We start from the raw sequence: 18,374 nt of genomic DNA, 5'->3' as shown, positions 1-18,374 counted from the left end.
ACTGCCCTTTGCAACAGATATGAAAATTACATTAGGAGGGCTAAAATCCAAAATTCCCCATCTGTCTGAGGTTTAATTTATAGGTAGGACTGCTACATTCCATGCAATTCTTATATAAACCAATTAAAGAATGTCTAAAAAAAGAATTTTGACTAGAACGCAAATAAAAACACAGAACTTTTCCGTATTAAAAAAACCTGCCACGGTGGACTCACTTTGGGATAACACAGACGGCTGTCACTCAATAAGATTTGTCTGCTCTTCTATAGATGTAGGATGTTAAAATTTAAAAAAAAACTCGAGGTCAGGAGTTCGAAACCAACCTGAGCAAGAGCGAGACCCCGTCTCTACTATAAATAGAAAGAAACTAATTGGCCAACTAATATATATAGAAAAAATTAGCCGGGCATGGTGGCATATGCCTGTAGTCCCAGCTACTTGGGAGGCTGAGACAGAAGGATCGCTTGAGCCCAGGAGTTTGAGGTTGCTGTGAGCTAGGCTGACGCCACGGCACTCACTCTAGCCTGGGCAACAAAGCGAGACTCTGTCTCAAAAAAAAAAAAAAAAAAAAAAAAAAAAGTGTCATGAAATGTGGAGAGATGGGCACTAGGCAGCTGCTGCTGGTGGAGGTGAATGTTGGGACAACTAGTCTGGCAGACAGGTAGGCAGAGTTAATTAAAATGGACAGCATGCACATCCAGTGACCTAGCAATTCTTCCTGACATCTATCTAACCCAGAGAAACACTTGCCACGTGCAAATGAAGGCGAGAACAAGATTATTCACTTTAGCACTGCTTGTAAGAGCAAAAACTGGGACACTTAAGGGCCCATCGACAGCATAGTGGTTAAATAAATTATGGTACATCCACAACACAGAATACTACACAATTGCAATAGGCCAACGCATAGTCACAGAGGAAGTCAGAATATATATTTACTGGAGAAAAAAACAACCAAGATGCAAAATAAAGTTACTGTATGAAAGCACTTTTTCAGTCGGGAAATAGCACTATATATTTCTATAAGTATATATACAGATATAAATGCCAAGAAAACACACTCTAGCCTGGGCAACGCAGTGAGACTCCATCTCTATTAAAAAAAAAAAGTTCAATGTCTCTATTACTTATATCTTACACTTGTTTGCTAACCTCTGCTCTCTGTAGTTAGTTGAGTCATCACTGACTATGGTTTACTTTGATTACAGCAACACTAATCTGTACTTTGATATAATCAGACATACATCTGGTCCTTGCACAGAAACATACAGACTCTATCATGCTTGATGTTGTCTACAGACCACTTTAATTGGATACTAAAGTTTGTGTTTAAAGAGATGATTCATATAAACAAATGACATTTTTTAAAATAATAGAATGGTTATTTTATTAAAACTCAAGTTTACTTAAAAAAAAAAAAAATACAGCTGAATTCAAAGGAAAAAAAAAAAAAAAAAAAAAAAAAATAAAAAATAAAAAAAAAAAAAAAAGAGCCAAGAAAACAGTGTAGAAGAATACACATCAAACTGAGAATAGGGTTTTTATGCTGGAGGAGAGAACTAAAATGTGTGCATGGGGGATGGGAACCAAGGCAACATAGAGCTAAGGTTAAATTAGAGTTTAGGCAAATTAGAGTTAAGGTTAAATTCTAATGTGTTTGAATATTTACATGAATATGTTGTTTGGATAATTCAAATTAATTTTTTAAATGCTTGGAAGTCATGCTAAGAATAGTTTACATGACCAGTGAAATCAGTGTTCATTAATTAGTACTCGAATCCCCTAAAGGTTTTGACTCCCTTTTCCACTTCTGCTTCTGGATACAATGTAGTAACAAGGATCAGAGTTAGCCTCCCATATAAATTAACTAAAAAACTGGAAAAACAAAATGGCGCATATAGCAGAATTAGTGGACAAGAACATTAAACTAGTTATTATACATATACCCCATATGTTCGAAGAGTACAGAAAATGTTCCACATGTCAAAAGGGGAGATACAGAAGATATTAAAAAGACCCAAATAAGACTTCTAGAGATAAAAAAAAAAAAAATACAATGTTTGCTATGAACAATAGACTTCATAGAACTAAGAGCAGATTATACACTCCAGAAAAAAAGACGAACTTAAAGACATAGAAAAAGAAGCTACCCAAAATGAAACTCAGAAGGGAAAAAAGAGAACTAGATGAAACAAATGACACATCCATGGGTTATGGGACAACTTCAACTTGCCATTAATACATATGTAACTGGTGTCCTGGGACAGGGTCGGGCAGGGTACATATTGAAGAAACATAGGGGAACATTATCCAAATTTGAAGAAAATTACAAATCCACAGATCTAAGAAGCTCAACAAACCCCAAGCAGAAGAAACATAAAGAAAACTACACCAAGGCACACCATAATCAAATTTCTCCTACTCCCTTTTTTCCAGAGGATCAGTTAAATTAAGCTTAACGTATCTACTCAATTCTTAACATGGCCAACCTGACATATCCAATACTTTAAAAATAGATTATCAGAAAAGAAGATTATGGAATATACCTTTCCTCTCTCCACTTCTTTGGTTGTCATGACAATCACGCGGGAGTTCTCTTGGAAGACCATCCGCCAAAAGTCATTCACCGTGTTTTGCAGGCAGCCTTGTGTGGCAATATAGCTCTTTTTGGGCTTTGAATTGTTGCACTTGGTTTCAAATTCGGGCTAGAAATTTAGGAGGAAAATCCTTCAAACAGCTGAAATTGCTTTCAGGACACAAGGAAGGATTTAAAATACAAAAGCAGGCTAGCAATGTACGGTCGGAAAACTGTGAAAAGCAAAGTTTACCATGATGATATTTGCGTTGATGTAATCCGAAACAGGCTCGTTGGGATCACCGTCATGGAGGACAACCCTGGTATGATCAACTGGAAGAAACAGAGACCACGATCACCTAAGTACTCAGATTGCTTCAGGACAAATCAGTTCAAATCAGTTAATTCTCAACCTAGGCCAGGTTTTGTTCATTTAATAAAACCACATAAAAAATTAAACCCCAAATAGCACACCACCACATGAGGCCTCACTTTCTTTACAATTTCCTGGCTTTGAAAATGTACCGTGGGGTATATAGGATGTTATCACTGGAGGAAGCTGGGCGAAGGTACATAGGAACCCTCTATACTATTTTTGTAAATTCTTATGAGTCTAGAATTATTTCAAACCAAAAAATTTTGGTGTTTAAAAAAAAAGATTAAAGTATAGATATATCACATGATATCTGAGATGCACTTTAAAATAATTTGGGAGGGGAAGCTGGATGCGGTGGCTCACACCTATATTCCCAGCACTCTGGGAGGCTGAGGCAGGAGGATTGTTTGAAGCAAGAGTTTGAGACCAGCCTGGGCAACACAGCTAGACCCTGTCTCTACAAAAAATAGAAAAACTAGCTAGGTATGGTGGCATGGGCTTATAGTCCCAGCTACTCAAGAGGCTGAGACAGAAGGATCGCTTGAGCCCAGGAGTTTGAGGTTACTATGAGCTATGTTGACACCCCTGCATTCTAGCCCAGGTGACAGAGCAAGACCCTGTCTCAAAAAAATAAAATAAAATAATTAGGGGAGAGCAGAGAAGTAGATCAAAGTAGAGATGAAACAAGATTGGGGATGGGTGATAACTGTTGAAGCTGGGTGATGGGTACATGTGGGTTCTGTCTACTCTTGAATATATTTGAAAATTTCCATCATAAAGAGGCTTCTTTTCTTTTTCTTTTTTTTTTTTTTTTTTTTTGGAGACAGAGTCTCGCTCTGTTGCCCAGGCTAGAGTACCGTCAGGTCAGCCTAGCTCACAGCAACCTCAAATTCCTGGGCTCAAGTGATCCTTCTGCCTCAGCCTCCCGAGTAGCTGGGACTACAGGCCTGCACCACCATGCCCGGCTAATTCTTTCTATATATTTTTATTTGGCCAATTAATTTCTTTCTATTTTTAGTAGAAGAGACGGGGTCTCGCTCTTGCTCAGGCTGGTCTCGAACTCCTGAGCTCAAACGATCCACCCACCTCAGCCTCCCAGAGTGCTAGGATTACAGGCGTGAGCCACCGCGCCTGGCCAAAAGGTTTCTTTTTAATGAAGCATAATGAAGTACAATATCTAGAAGACAAGGTTCTGATAATATCAACTGTCCAAATTCTGAACAAAAGTATCTCATTGGTATAAAAATCTGAGTGCTCTACCTAAGCAACATTTTGACAGTAGAAACCAGTAATACAGTTGCATGTCTTAATAGAACAATGTTCTTTTGCCTTCCCTTCTTTAAAGAAATGAGGTATTAGAGAGGATATCTAATTGAGATCTTTAAGGGAGAAAAAGGTGACATGCTGTTGTCCCCTGCCTCTTTTCCTACGACATAAAAAGGATGAGGCTTCTTCAAGATCATTGGAACCATGCTGTGGCTCAAACTGCTTCTCTGCAAATTCCTCCTTGCCTTTTCTCAGTATTATAAATGCCTCCACTTTCTCCCATCCTCACCTACGTACATCACAAATATCCATATGAATGTGATATACATATACACCATGCACATGTCCATATCTATGCAGAGAGAGAAAGGCTATGCTTCCCACATACAAATACACACAGGATGAGTTTCCAATATCTGATGAAGTGGCTCTGACCCAAGACATACAGCAATGCTCTCCAAATTTGATCCTGGATCCCAATAACAAAAACTTTTTGAATGCTGAAATATATATGCAATACATATACAAATAAGCCTCGTTTTAAGTTGGATACATACATTATGCATGCACTGCCATCAATCAGACTTACATTTTTCTTTTTCTTTCTTTTTTTTTTTAGATAAAGGCTATAAATAAGGAGAAGTTCTAAATGTTTCTTCCCTTCCTTCCAGAGCACTGTCTTGCAAGGCCTGCCATCCAGACCCCTGCATTCGAGTGTGGTGCTAAGAGCTGTGACTTTAGGGGCTCTAGTGCTGGTTTTCCCACACAACCCACTACACCCAACTTGCGACCCTGCTAAAATGGTCTGTGAAACCCAGATGCTAAGAATGTCCGCTTCGTGTGCACGCGGTATGCACTGAGATAAAGACACAGAGTTGGCAAAGAGTTAGCTCCTTGGAAGAGTGAGTTTCGACTTGTTTAGAACCATTTCTGAGATCCTCATTCAAGGCCTACATTCTTCCAGGCCTTTCATGGTTCAACTTGGGCTCCGCCTGGTGGCATCTGGGTGTTAAAGAAGGTAGAGCTTTCTGAATATTTGCAAGGTCCTCTTCTGAGCAAAGCATAGGTGTGTACCCTTATTTCCAGTAACTTGAGCCCAGAGATCAGCGAGCGGAACAGTGAGAAGAGCCTTCAGGAGGAGCTTGTCTATTTCTCACAGGAGGGAAACTAAGTCCCACAAAGTGGTTGTGCCTTACCCAAGACTCACATGTCTAGTATGGAGAGGCAAAGACACAAACGTGGGACCCCTGGGGCCTGACACTGGGAAATCACAAGCCTTGAGATGATCACTCTTGGACAGATAGGAAATTAACTAGGAAGGAAATTCCTAGGACAGATAGGAAATTAACAGAAGGAAACAGCCACAGAAAAGGTTCCTAGTGGCAACTTTACTCAATAATCAGCATAGCAAGAACTCAGTGAATGAGGCCACCAAGCCCTACTGCAGTTGATTATTTTGGAAACTGCTTGCAATTAAAGAGGTTAAGGCCCCAGATCTGCTAACGAGAGCACAGGGCCCCCAGGAAAAGGTACAGAGGGCCTGGGAACCAAACTCTCCAAGAGCAACTATTACTAAGCAGAATGTTGATACTTACAGGGCAGGATGTTTTTATATCTATTTTTGTTTTTATTTTCTTGCCTTTGACCTTCTTTTCGGCTGTAGAGAAGTTTACACTCCTGTTGTTGTAGTGTCTGAAAAGAAAGAAAAGTAATATTAACATGTGTCAAAAGAGAAAAAAAGAAAGAAAAAAAGAAGGCCTGGTTCAGCATTCCTGCATTAAGGAATTCATTCTAGGAAACGTACAGAGTTGTATTCAATAGCTACAAGAATGTTCATCTTACAACAACAACAGTGGCAAAGCATTGGAAACAACATGAATGTCCAACAGGAAAGGGCCGCCTAAATAAAACTATCATTCATTCATTCATACAAAAGAATGGCCGGGCACAGTGGCTCACACCCGTGATCCCAGCACTTTGGGAGGTCAAGGCAGGAGGATTGCTTGAGCCCAGGAGTTCAAGACCAGCCTGGGCAACATAGTGAGACCCCATCTCTACAAAAAATTTTTTTTAATTTGCCAGGTGTGGTAGCGCATGCCCATAGTCCTAGCTACACAGGAAACTGAGGCGGGAGGATCGCTTAAGCCCAGGAGTTGGAGGTTGCAGTGAGCCATGATCATGCCACTGCACTCAAGTCTGGGCAACAGAGCAGGATCCTGTCTCTCAAAAATTAAAAAATTAAAAATTAATTTTAAAAAAAAGAATACTCTATGACCATTTAAAAAGATGTACTAGAATAGTTAATGCCTTGGAAAGATGATCAGAGTTAAGTAAAAAGAAAGCCAAACTTCTAAAACAGTATGTGATATAAGCCATGTGTTTACATTTACCTAAGTATAGAAGAAAAGGCAGAAGGAGCCAAGCGCAGAGACGCACCTGTAGTCCCAGCTACTTGAGAGGCTGAGGCAGGAGGATTACTTGAGCCCAGGCATTTGAGACCATCCTGGGCAACATGGCAAGACCCCGTCTCAAAAAAAGAGTAAAGAAAAGAAATGGCAAAAGGAAATATAGCAAAACAGTAACAGTGATATTTTTATCAGGGTAGAGTGACTACAAAGTCCTTTTCTTCTTTTTGTTACTGTTTTTCCCCTAAATTTTCTACAGTGAATAAATAGAATATTGATAAGAAGAAAAACCATTTAAAATAACAATTATTAAGAATGAGAGCCAACGAGAATTAGTGTAGAGTACACAGATAATCGATGCGACCCACGTTCTTGAGTTTACGATCTGCCTACTTGTATCACTGACTAATTCCGGTCAAGCCACACGTCGATGCTTGAATATGTATTTCAGAGAACAACAGCAGTGGTTTTGGTGCCACTGGATGGTGGGCATGCAAACGTTCTTAGCAAAGTTCCGGAATCCTCCTATGCCAGAAACCCAAGTTAGTGCTGCAGGCAGCAAGCCTGCGCCTACACAGACACCCTCTCCCCGGTCCTCTCCCTGGAAAAACCTGGCAAGATCCAACAAATCCAAGGAGGACAGAGCCAGAGGGAAGATGAGAATGCTCGGCGTCCTCGAGCACGTGGTCAGGAAGGACACCTTCGCAAGAAAAGGAGGTGAGGAGTGTGACAAGGAAAGACAGACTAAACCAGGCAGCCGCCGAGCAGCGGAAGGGGGACTTGGGCAAGTACAGGGAAGGACCAGCTACAGAATCAGCCAGGAAGGTGGCCACCCAAGTGGAGGCACATTCAAGGGGTAGGTTTCATTTTCTTTTTCTGTTTTTAAGAGACAGGTTTTCATTTTGTTGCTCAAGTTAGAGTGCAGTGTGGCTTGATCACAGCTCACTGCAGCTTCAAACTCCTGGGCTCAAGCAATCCTCCCACCTCAGCCTCCCAAAGTGCTGGGATTACAGGTGTGAGCCAACGTGCTAGCCCTAAGATTTCATTTTCAAAATTACAAAACATGCCCCTTCAACAGATCATTAGTTTCCAATGAGCCTAGTTTTCAATGGGAAATCACAAATGGGCAAATCAAGAAAGTAAAAGGCAGACTAAGGGGGAAAAAAAATCATATATAAAATGCCAAAACGGCTACCCCTAAAGAATTCTACAAAGAGGGACAGAGTCAATATTTCACAACCCAGCAGCCCTGTTTTATTTTTGTTTCATTTATCTGAATTTCACAGACAGGTATAAAAGTCAGGATTTTAAATTGGTATTTGACTCTCGGATTCAAAATGCAATATTGAGCCTTGACACACAGCTCAGAGCAGAAGGGTTTAGCTAGCTGCAACCTGGACATAAATAAAATACAATGAATGCAGAAATAAAATACAACATATGTGACAATGAAACGGTCATTCCAATTTTTTTAATGAGCTCAGATTAAGTAATTAAAGCCATTTGCCGTCTCTGAGCAGGACTTTCCTTGAACCGTGAGCCAGTCTTACTGAGCAATATTGCTGTGTTAGGAAGAAGGTTCAATCTTGATTTGTAAGCAGGTCATTAAGGTTCAAAAAGAAGTTCAAACACTGAACTGAATCAATCACTTAAAAATCAACCAAGTGAAGTGAAACAACATCAACAAAAAGCTACAATGGGAAGAAGGGGATTGAGACTAATTAGCAGTTTGATTTAAAGCAAACTTGGCAGGAAAGCATTCGGGACTTCACTTAGGGACCAAACTTCACGTGACACTTCACTGCAGGGAGGGGGAGTGACATGGCCAGAGCAGCTGCTAGAAAAGGTGAATTTCCTCCAGTTCGTCTCTGTTTAATCAGCCTTCAACTTCTCCCTCTGCCTTCAAGATCAAGTCCAAGCTTTTCAGCATGGCACAGGACGCCTTCCCGTCTCGAGCTAGTTGAGGCCTGCCTCCAACTCAGCCCCTTCTGCTTCACCAAGTTACTTTGCCTATCTGTGCCTCAGTTTCCTTGAGTATGAAATGGGGACAATCCTAACTACCCACCCTACAGGGCTGGGGTGAGGGTTAAATGAGATGCATGTATGTCGCCACACGGTGCCTGAAATACAGCGCAGCATGTACACTGGTGGCCACGCTGGTGATTGCCATTATTAATGGAGTATTACTGCTGCATGAACATGAACTTCACACTGGCTACTCCACGTGTGGTCTATGGGCCAGCAGAATCAGCATAACCTGAGAGCTGGGTAGAAACACAGACAGGGGGAAGTTGGGAGGGCGTGAGGGATGCAAAATTACCTACTGGGTACAAGGTACACCATTTCGGTGATGGGGACACTAAAAGCCCAGACTTCACCATTATACAACAAATACATGCAACAGAATTCAACTTGTATGCCCTAAATCTGTTGAAATAAAAAGAAGGAAAGACAGGCCGGGCAAGGTGGCTCACGCCTGTAATCCTAGCACTCTGGGAGGCCAAGGCAGGCAGATTGCTCGAGGTCAGGAGTTCAAAACCAGCCTGAGCAAGAGTGAGACCCCGTCTCTACTATAAATAGAAAGAAATTAATTGGCCAACTAATATACATAGAAAAAATGAGCCAAGCATGGTGGCGCATGCCTGCAGTCCTAGCTACTCAGGAGGCTGAGGCAGTAGGATCACTTGAGCCCAGGAGTCTGAGGTTGCTGTGAGCTAGGCTGACGCCATGGCACTCACTCTAGCCTGGGCAACAAAGTGAAACTCTGTCTCAAAAAAAAAAAGAAAGAAAGAAAGACAGGCCCAGGTCCCGCCCCAGATCTACTCAATCAAAATCTGCATTTTAACAAGATTTCCACGGGGTTCAAATGCACATTTAAGTTTGAGAAGCACTGTCTATCCCCAGCCATGCTAAAATCTACATAATGGTCTTAGACTGCCCCGCTTTCTTCCGGCCTTCACATCCTTGCATGCGCTAGTCCCTCTCCCTAGAATTCCCTCTCCCTTTCTTCTGCGCTCATCAATAGTTCAGTTTTACTTCTCCTTTAAGACCCACCTCAAATATTTCCTCCTCTGGGAAGTGCTCTCTGACCCACTCCTCCCTGTGCCAGGCAGTACTGAGTATACAATCGGCAGCACCTCCCTCTGCAAGTACACTTGTCACACCAAATCCCAGTCAGGCTTTGACAAGTCTGGCTGCCGTACTAGAGAGCAGGGACCACCTGCACAGCGCCTAGCACATAGAAGGCACTCACATGTCTGTGCTGAATGAACAAATGAAGACAGGGAGAGAGGAGACAGACAAACCACAGATTGTCACTGGCAACAATCCAAGCGCTGCAGGCACCGAACTTAAAACCCCATTCTGACACTGTGAACCTAGACTTCAACACAGAGGAAAATCATTGTGGGCAAAATCCCAGAGTAGCACTTTCCAATCTTTAGTTATTCAAACATCACCTTCGAGACGCTCTGCCATCTCTGCATACCACTTCTTATGTCACCTGTTTCCTTAAATGGACGTTTTTTTCCCCTTCCCAAAATGTATTTAAAAAAAAAACTGCGTATCACTTGCAAACATGAAAACCAGTATCACTTGCTATATAGAGAGGGCAACCACGAAAGGGAATATAATAAAAATGAAAAACTATCAAATTCTACCTAGACACTAGGGGTGTGCCTAAGGCTTTGTAAGGGACACCAGGAAGTGTTAGAGGTAGGCATTAAAGACGTATTAGTGCCATACGGAGAGCTTCTCCTAGGCCTCATCAAAAGACTGGGCAAGGATTAAAAAGAGCAAACCTTTCTCACTTGCTCATTCAACCTTACCTATTGTGATGGGGTAACACCGAGAATCACTGCACAACACGCTCAGCCAGACTAAATTCAGAGTTCCAGGCCAGGGATACTCTCATCAGTGCCCATGGCATTTTGGCTGGGCCATCCATCAGGTCTGCCAGAGGCGTCCCTAATTCTGCAGACAGACTCGGGGCTTGCACTGTCCACAGTCACCTCCAGCGACTGGGACACGGAGGCCCAACGCCTGCACCCCAGGCACAGCTGGGTGCTGACTGCCTGTAACGATTGATAATGGCTGGCTCGGGCAAGACTCCCTCCCTTTCCCCATACCCATTAGCCCACCCGCATCTGTCCCTGGGCTCAAGCGCCTAAACATGTTTCGTTCCCACAGTGGAAGGCTGCCATCCATCTAGAGTGACACTGAAAACACAAACAAGGCAGAACTTGTGATTTTCCCCACTCTGCCCCCAGACGCTCCCCAAGCAGCACCTGCTAGGGGGCACTTCCCCCCCTGCACCTCCGGCTCCAAGCATCAGGAGAGCATCCAAGGAGCCCTGCCCTGAAGGACAATACAATCGTCAGGGTTTATCTTCCACAACCTCCTCTCACCAGCAGTCCCTGGGGCACAGAAAGCTGCTAATGACCTGTCAAGATGAATGTCACAGTGTCTCCATCCTCACTCTCCACTGGGCCTGGGCAGGGACGCTAAGGGTAAGGTGGGGGACAGGCAGCAAAAAGGACAATGTAAAGCTGGGACACAGGCTGCAAGACACCCCACTGTCTCAAATAATATGGACCAGAGGGTTTGCACCAAACTATGAACCCTCAAAAATGACCAAAGGCTAATTACAGTCACCTGTTTGCATGAGTCAGAACAAATGCATAGCCAAGGAAACTGCATGAAACTATCAAGCCTTAAAAAGCATCGAGAGGGCTGGGCAAGGTGGCTCACGCCTGTAATCCTAACACTCTGGAGGCCAAGGCTGGAGGATCGTTCAAGGTCAGGAGTTCGAAACCAGCCTGAGCAAGAGTGAGACCCCCGTCTCTACTAAAAATAGAAAGAAATTAGCCAAACAACTAAAAGTAGAAAAAATTAGCCAGGCATGGTGGCGCGTGCCTGTATTCCCAGCTACTCGGGAGGCTGAGGCAGAAGAAGGATCACTTGAGCCCAGGAGTTTGAGGTTGCTGTGAGCTAGGCTGATGCCACAGCACTCTAGCCCAGGCAACAGAGTGAGACTCTGTCTCCAAAAAAAAAAAAAAAAAGCATCAAGAGGAAGTCAACGCCCTCACCTGCGTTGTGTTCAGGAGCGCCCAGCGGCACCGCCAACTGCGGAGGGGACAAGCTATCACCATGCAGAATCATCCCTTACATGTACGGCCATTGAACATCCGCTCCCCACCCCCAGACCCTGCCAACCTAAGTGCCAGGGGCAGCAGCCCCGGTCACTGTGATGACCAAAACAGACCCCCACAGGCCTCCGAAGCCCTCTGACTGAAAACCACTGGGCCTGGCTCTTCATTAGAATTTCATGACTGAGAGTGGAGGAATAGTACCCAGGAGAGAGCCAGGCGTCCCCACGCACCATGACAATGCCCCAACGACCATTCTGCCTACACTGCTCTGAGCGACAGGACCAAATTGCTCGGGGGAACAAAGAATAGTGACATTGACCATTAAGGCCAGACCAAGCTGTATGGCTGCTCTTCTGTAAAGAAGAAAGCTACAGGGTGTGTATATTGGAAGGGGCAGGGAGGGGATGGGGAGAGAGGAAGATTAACAAAATGCAGGTACGTGTTAAAGCTGGGCATTGGGGCAAAGGGAGTTTATTGCACCATTTTCTCTATTTCGGGGTCTGTTTGAAAGTTTCAATGACAGGTTTTTATAAACAAATTAATAATAAATAAAAATGTAAAAGCTCCTTCTAACTCTCCCCCTACCCCTCATGGCTGTGGCCTCCTACTGCAAAGGAAAGCGACTGAGAAAGGCTGTCAGACAGATGGACTCTCCGGTTTTGATGCCATGAATAATTATTAAGACAGCAGTAACCACCTGGGCAGGCTCCCAAACCGGGCCTTCTACCCGGGCTGAAGGAACTTCTGTTTTCCTTTGGCATCTGTCCTCTCTGCAGAAAAACACTGCAATGTCTCATTCCGTCTTCTTCCCTGAGAGCTCTGCAGCGTCACCTGGTGTCAACGGCGGGTGGAAGCTCCCCGCTTTCTGACACCGCGCTGCAAGGCCTGTCCCCATGTCCCCGTGGAGGGTTTGGGGCAGCTCTTCCTGCAGGAGTCCACAGCACCAGCCAGCAGTGGAGGGCGCTTGGAGACTCCCAGCACCAGAGAAGGTCCCAAAGCCCTGTGATGGATCAAACCAACCCAAGACTTGGTTCCCTCCCAGGTGCTCGTTGTAAGCCACCTGCCTCCAACAAGGTGCAGCATAAGTAGAAAACGAATTAAAAAGGCATGGTCCTCGGAGAAGAACAGGTTCTGACATACAAAATGTCAACAAATAGTACAAGACAAAAATCTATAATTAATTAAGCGTGCAATGAATTACATGGTGTGGAATTTAAGGAGATCCAGGAAAACTAATTGAAGAACGTTTCTGAGGCTGGAAACAGGTGAAAGACTTACTTGGTACAGGTAGGAAAGGAAGGTGGCCTGGTAAATTGGGGGGCAAACACAAAGGGAACCAAGTGACCAGAGAGTGTGTGGCAGGAGAAAGGAGCTGGGAAGTGGTGGAAAATGGGGAGACATGGAAAGAGTGAGAAGAAGGGTGGGGGGCTTTAGAACAGGGCAGAAGAATCTCAGTGGCTGGCCAGGCGAGGTGGCTCACGCCTGTAATCCTAGCTCTCTGGGAGGCCTAGGAGGGCGGATCGTTTGAGCTCAGGAGTTCAAAACCAACCTGAGCAAGAGCGAGACCCCGTCTCTACTATAAAATTAGAAAGAAATTAATTGGCCAACTAATATATATAGAGAAAAAATTAGCCAGGCATGGTGGCGCATGCCAGTAGTCCCAGCTACTCGGGAGGCTGAGGCAGGAGGATTGCTTGAGCCCAGGAGTTTGAGGTTGCTGTGAGTTAGGCTGATGCCATTGCACTCACTCTAGCCTGGGCAACAGAGTGAGACTCTGTCTCCAAAAAAAAAAAAAAAAAAAAGAATCTCAGTGGCTGAGCAAGAGGAAGCATGGCCTGGTAGACTTGGAGTCAGAAATTCCCAAACTTCAGCCAACCACTTGCCGGGCATGTCCCTGGGGACGACCTTCTCACTTCTGGGAGTCGCTTTAAAATGAAAATGCCATGCCTCTAGTAGAAAGCAGGGAGCCACTGAGGTTTCTGAGCAGAAGAGAGACGTGAGAAGAGCTCAGAGCAGAGCAGCGTGCAGGACGAAAGGAGGGTCCGAGGCCCATGAGGCTAGCGCCGGAGAGCAGCTCGTGCTGTCACAGATGAGGACAGCCCGAACCTCCGGCATCAGGCTAGACTCCCGTCTCGGCCGCTGCTCACCTGGGCAGGTGCCCTGATCTCTCAGAGTGCCCGAGGATGACTCTACCTACCTCTCAAGATCTGGGGATGCAATAAGCTGCCTTCCCTGGCCCAAAATGCAGCACAACGGATACAATAAATGCTAGTTTCCTTCCTTCCTCTAAGACCAGAAACACATTAGAAAAGAAAAACCAACAGGACTTGGCAAATGGCAAGGTATGAGGCAAAGAGGAGAAAAGTGAGTTAAGGGACACCGTGAGGATCCCAGCCTACAGGGCCAGAGACTAAATGCACGACCAGCAGGGACAGGAAAGGAAAAGGGGACTTTTGACTTGAAGGAGAAAATAACAAGTCCTGTTTGGCATGCTTGAGTTTGAAGAGATATATCAGTCAAGAAGAAATGTGAAATACACAATCCAAAAGACTAAACCAGAGCTCAAAACCAACATCAACTTACAGGTAGTAAGAAGGGGATGAAAATGGATGCACTCCCCAAGAAAGAGTAAGTATAAAGCTAGATAAGGCCAGGTTCAGTAGTTCATGCCTATAATCCCAGCACTTTGAGAGGCCAAGGTGGAAGGATCACTTGAGGCCAGGAGTTCAAGACCAGCCTGGGCAACACAGTAAGACCTGGTCTCTACAAAAATTTTTTAAAAATTAACAAACTAGCCAGGTGTGGTAGTTTGCACTTGTAGTCCCAGCTACTCAGGAGGCTGAGGCGGGAGGATCACTTGATCCCAGGAGTTCAAGGTTACAGTGAGCTATGATCACACCACTGCACTCCAGCCTAGGAAACAGAGACTCCGTCTCTAAAAAATAAAAAATAAATTTTGTTTTTAAAAAAATGAAAAAAGAAAAAAAAAAACACCTTTAAGAGAAAAAGATGCTGGGCAGGGGGAGCGTTTGATGGAGGTTACAAGGAAACAAAAGAGAAAGAAATATTCCAAAGGAAACAAAGGAATTTCTCCAAAGTGGAGCATTCAGCTTGTGGAATAGACCTCTAACCACTGACATGTTCTGCCCAGAGGAAGGCAGGAGCTCTTCTATTTAATATTAAGCAACAGGGAGCCAGACGTAGATAGAAAGTCCTGTTTACGGCACAAGCCTGCCATCCTGGAGCATTTTTAAGCGTGAGATTGGGGGCTGTTGTTCACCGTGGTGTTGCTTAGTCACCAAGGGGAAGATTTCCACTAGAGATCACCGGTAGGAATTATTATTCTAGACACGGCTCTGGGGTGCAGTTAAAGTCTTGTTTCCATAAAAGCAAACCATCTCCAAGTCGAATTTATAGCTCCCCTAAGCAGGATGTAATCACTTAAAAAAAAAAATCTAACAGGACTGTGGGTTTGAGGACACACTAGCTTCTCCTGGAGACACAGCCGTGAGCAGCGCTGCAGGTGGAAGCTGGACCGTCTATGCAGCTAGTGCAACCTGCAAACAGCGTCAGACCATGACAGAGGGGAGAGGCTGGCAGGACAGAAAGAGGCTGGGCTTAAAAAAAAAAAAAAAAGGAAAAAAATTACTAAGGAAAACAAGTTTGAAAGCACTAAGAAAAAAATAACCCCAGGTTTAATAAAGTGTTATATGGGGTTTTTGTTGTTTGTTTGTTTGGGGTTTTAGGGTTTTTTGGGTTGTTATTTTTTTTTTTGGGTATTGCAGTATTTCTTAAATCAGAAACAGAAGGTTCAAACACTAAAATCTTTCTGAAATTGAGCACTGCAAATCTGAATTAGATCTTCTCGGGCATGTGAGTACAAGGATCTCAAAGCGTAAAAATGTGCTTCCTACATCTATCTGCCCAGCTACAGCTAGCTCAGTCAGCAGAGCATGAGACTTTCTGTGCATCAGCAAGCCCTGAACAGGGGAACATCACGAAAAGCCCAGAACATTCCTCCATACTTCTTAAGCATCAGAAAGCTGTTCGTTGACTATACACAGATCTCTTAATACTGAAAACAGATTCAATATATAACAAATACTTATTTTGTGCCTACTGTGTGCCAAGCTCTCTGCTGGATTCTGGAACTACAATGAACAGAATAGGGCCACCTGTCTCTGTTGGGTCCATGGGCTGATCTAGGTTATTTTCCTACATAATATGCACATAGCAGACAAAATGTGGATCTTTATCCACACAGCAGGATCAAAATGTGCCTCTTTTATCTGTTCCCTCTCGGTTTCATCTGAGCAAAACCTCGCTTTATTCCAACAGACCTTCTTGTGTTCTCTGCTTCTATGGATTCACAGGACATTAAAGCAATAGCCACACAAATGACTGATGAATTTCAAAGACAGAGTGGTATAAAGGAAAGGATTCACTGCTATGCACACATACAAGAGGAAGAACCAATCCAGGCATGGATACAGGGATCAAGGAAGGTTTCTCTTGAAAATGGCTGTAAGGCTGGGGACTGAAGGCTGAAGAAATGTTAGCCAGGTGAAGAAGGAAGGAAGAACATTCTAGCACAATCCCAATTGTATCGCCATTGAATAGACTGAAGATTCATCTTCCAAGTGGATATCTCCCGGGCAGCTGAACTTCAGCAAACTTCGCCTCCCCTAAAAGCTGTTCCTTCCAATCTTCCCCACCCAAGTAAATGCCATCCTACCACTCAGGCCACGTGCATTCATCTTACCCTGACTCTGTTCCGTCATACCACACGATCTGTCAACTCTACCTTCAAATACTGGCAATTCTACCTCCAAAACAGCTCTAGAACCCAACCATCTCCACTGCTGCTGCCCTGTGCCAACCATCACCATGCCTTTGCTCTGATGATTATGACAGCCTCCTTCCTGGTCCCCCTGCCTCCACCTACCCATTGTGGGCTGCCCTCCACACAGCAGCCAGAGTGATCACCTCTCTCTTGTGCTCAAAACTCTCCCCAGATGGCCGGGCGCGGTGGCTCACGCCTGTAATCCTAGCTCTTGGGAGGCCGAGGCGGGCGGATTGCTCAAGGTCAGGAGTTCAAAACCAGCCTGAGCAAGAGCGAGACCCCGTCTCTAGCATAAATAGAAAGAAATTAATTGGCCAACTGATATATATATAAAAAATTAGCCGGGCATGGTGGCGCATGCCTGTAGTCCCAGCTACTCGGGAGGCTGAGGCAGAAGGATCGCTCGAGCCCAGGAGATTGAGGTTGCTGTGAGCTAGGCTGACGCCACGGCACTCACTCTAGCCTGGACAACAAACCGAGACTCTGTCTCAAAAAAAAAAAAAAAAAAAAAACTCTCCCCAGATGTTCTATCATCCTCCAAGTAAAAGCCAAAGGCCTTCCAGTGACCCACAATGCCGTTCATGATGAGACCCGTCCACCACTGCCCCACCTTCACTTCCCTCTTGCACCTTTCCACTTCCACCGTGCTGGTGCCCACAGACAGCAACACGTTAAGCACACCCCAACTTCAGGGCCTTTGCACTTGCTGTTCCCCTTGCCTGGGATGCTCTTCCGGAGGTTATATGCATGGCTTGCTCCCTTCTTTCCCTCGGGGCTTTGCTCAAATGCCACCTTCTCAGAGAGAGCTATGTAACGCCCTACGAACACTCCCTTTTTATCCTGCACCTCTTTATCTTCTCCATAGCACGGATCACCATCTCATCTACTGAATATTTAACTGTTTCTTCGTTTATTTCCTGTCTCCCAATAAGCTCCATAAGAATAAAGACTGAGCCGGGCGTGGTGGCTCACGCCTGTAATCCTAGCACTTTGGGAGGCTGAGGCGGGCGGATTGCTCAAGGTCAGGAGTTCGAAACCAGCCTGAGCGAGACCCCGTCTCTACCAAAAATAGAAATAAATTAATTGACCAACTAAAAATATATATACACAAAAAATTAGCCGGGCATGGTGGCGCATGCCTGTAGTCCCAGCTACTCGGGAGGCTGAGGCAGTAGGATCGCTGAGCCCCGGAGACTGAGGTTGCTGTGAGCCAGGCTGACGCCACGGCACTCACTCTAGCCTGGGCAACAAAGTGAGACTCTGTCTCAAAAAAAAAAAAAGAATAAAGACTGACTGTTCACTGCTACATCCCCGGAACCTAGAATAGAACCAGGCATAGAGTCGAGGCTCAATAAATATTTGCCAAATGAATGAATGAATAAGTCACTGCCACCACCAGTGTCTATAGTTTTTGGTAGATATTTTTGGAACATCTGCCCAACTAACTACAACTCTCATTTCTGAGAACGATTTATCCCCAAACAGGGTGGTCTGGTGGCAGACTCATTTGTTCTATGGCATCACGTCCTTGACACTCCTCTTTGGACCAGACATGGACAGCATCTGAGCCAATGAGGATTTCTGAGACTTTGGTACAAAGACTGAAAGTTGGCCAGGCGAGGTGGCTCATGCCTGGAATCCTAGCACTCTGGGAGACCGAGGCGGGTGGATCGCTCAAGGTGAGGAGTTAGAAACCAGCCTGAGCAAAAGCAAGACCCCTTCTCCACTAAAAATAGAAAGAAATTAATTGGCCAACTAA

The 18,374-nt window shown here is 44.5% G+C and overlaps 1 protein-coding gene across 3 annotated transcripts in view; it reads right to left on the bottom strand.

The window, feature by feature from the left end:
* The window catches only part of PTPN11 (protein tyrosine phosphatase non-receptor type 11), an 86,080-nt gene that overhangs the window by 27,661 nt on the left and 40,045 nt on the right, over positions 1-18,374 (bottom strand). For all 3 annotated transcript variants that reach the window (XM_075996585.1, XM_012778360.3, XM_075996584.1), the window contains exons 7-9: positions 5,813-5,909; positions 2,829-2,908; positions 2,547-2,705 (exon numbers count right to left, since the gene is read on the bottom strand). In XM_075996585.1, the coding sequence (XP_075852700.1) occupies positions 2,547-2,705; positions 2,829-2,908; positions 5,813-5,909 (336 nt within the window). The remainder of the gene's footprint in view (positions 1-2,546; positions 2,706-2,828; positions 2,909-5,812; positions 5,910-18,374) is intronic.

Source organism: Microcebus murinus, chromosome 22, assembly GCF_040939455.1.
Source record: "Microcebus murinus isolate Inina chromosome 22, M.murinus_Inina_mat1.0, whole genome shotgun sequence".
NCBI lineage: Eukaryota > Metazoa > Chordata > Mammalia > Primates > Cheirogaleidae > Microcebus > Microcebus murinus.
This window is presented reverse-complemented; position numbering and strand designations above follow the sequence as displayed.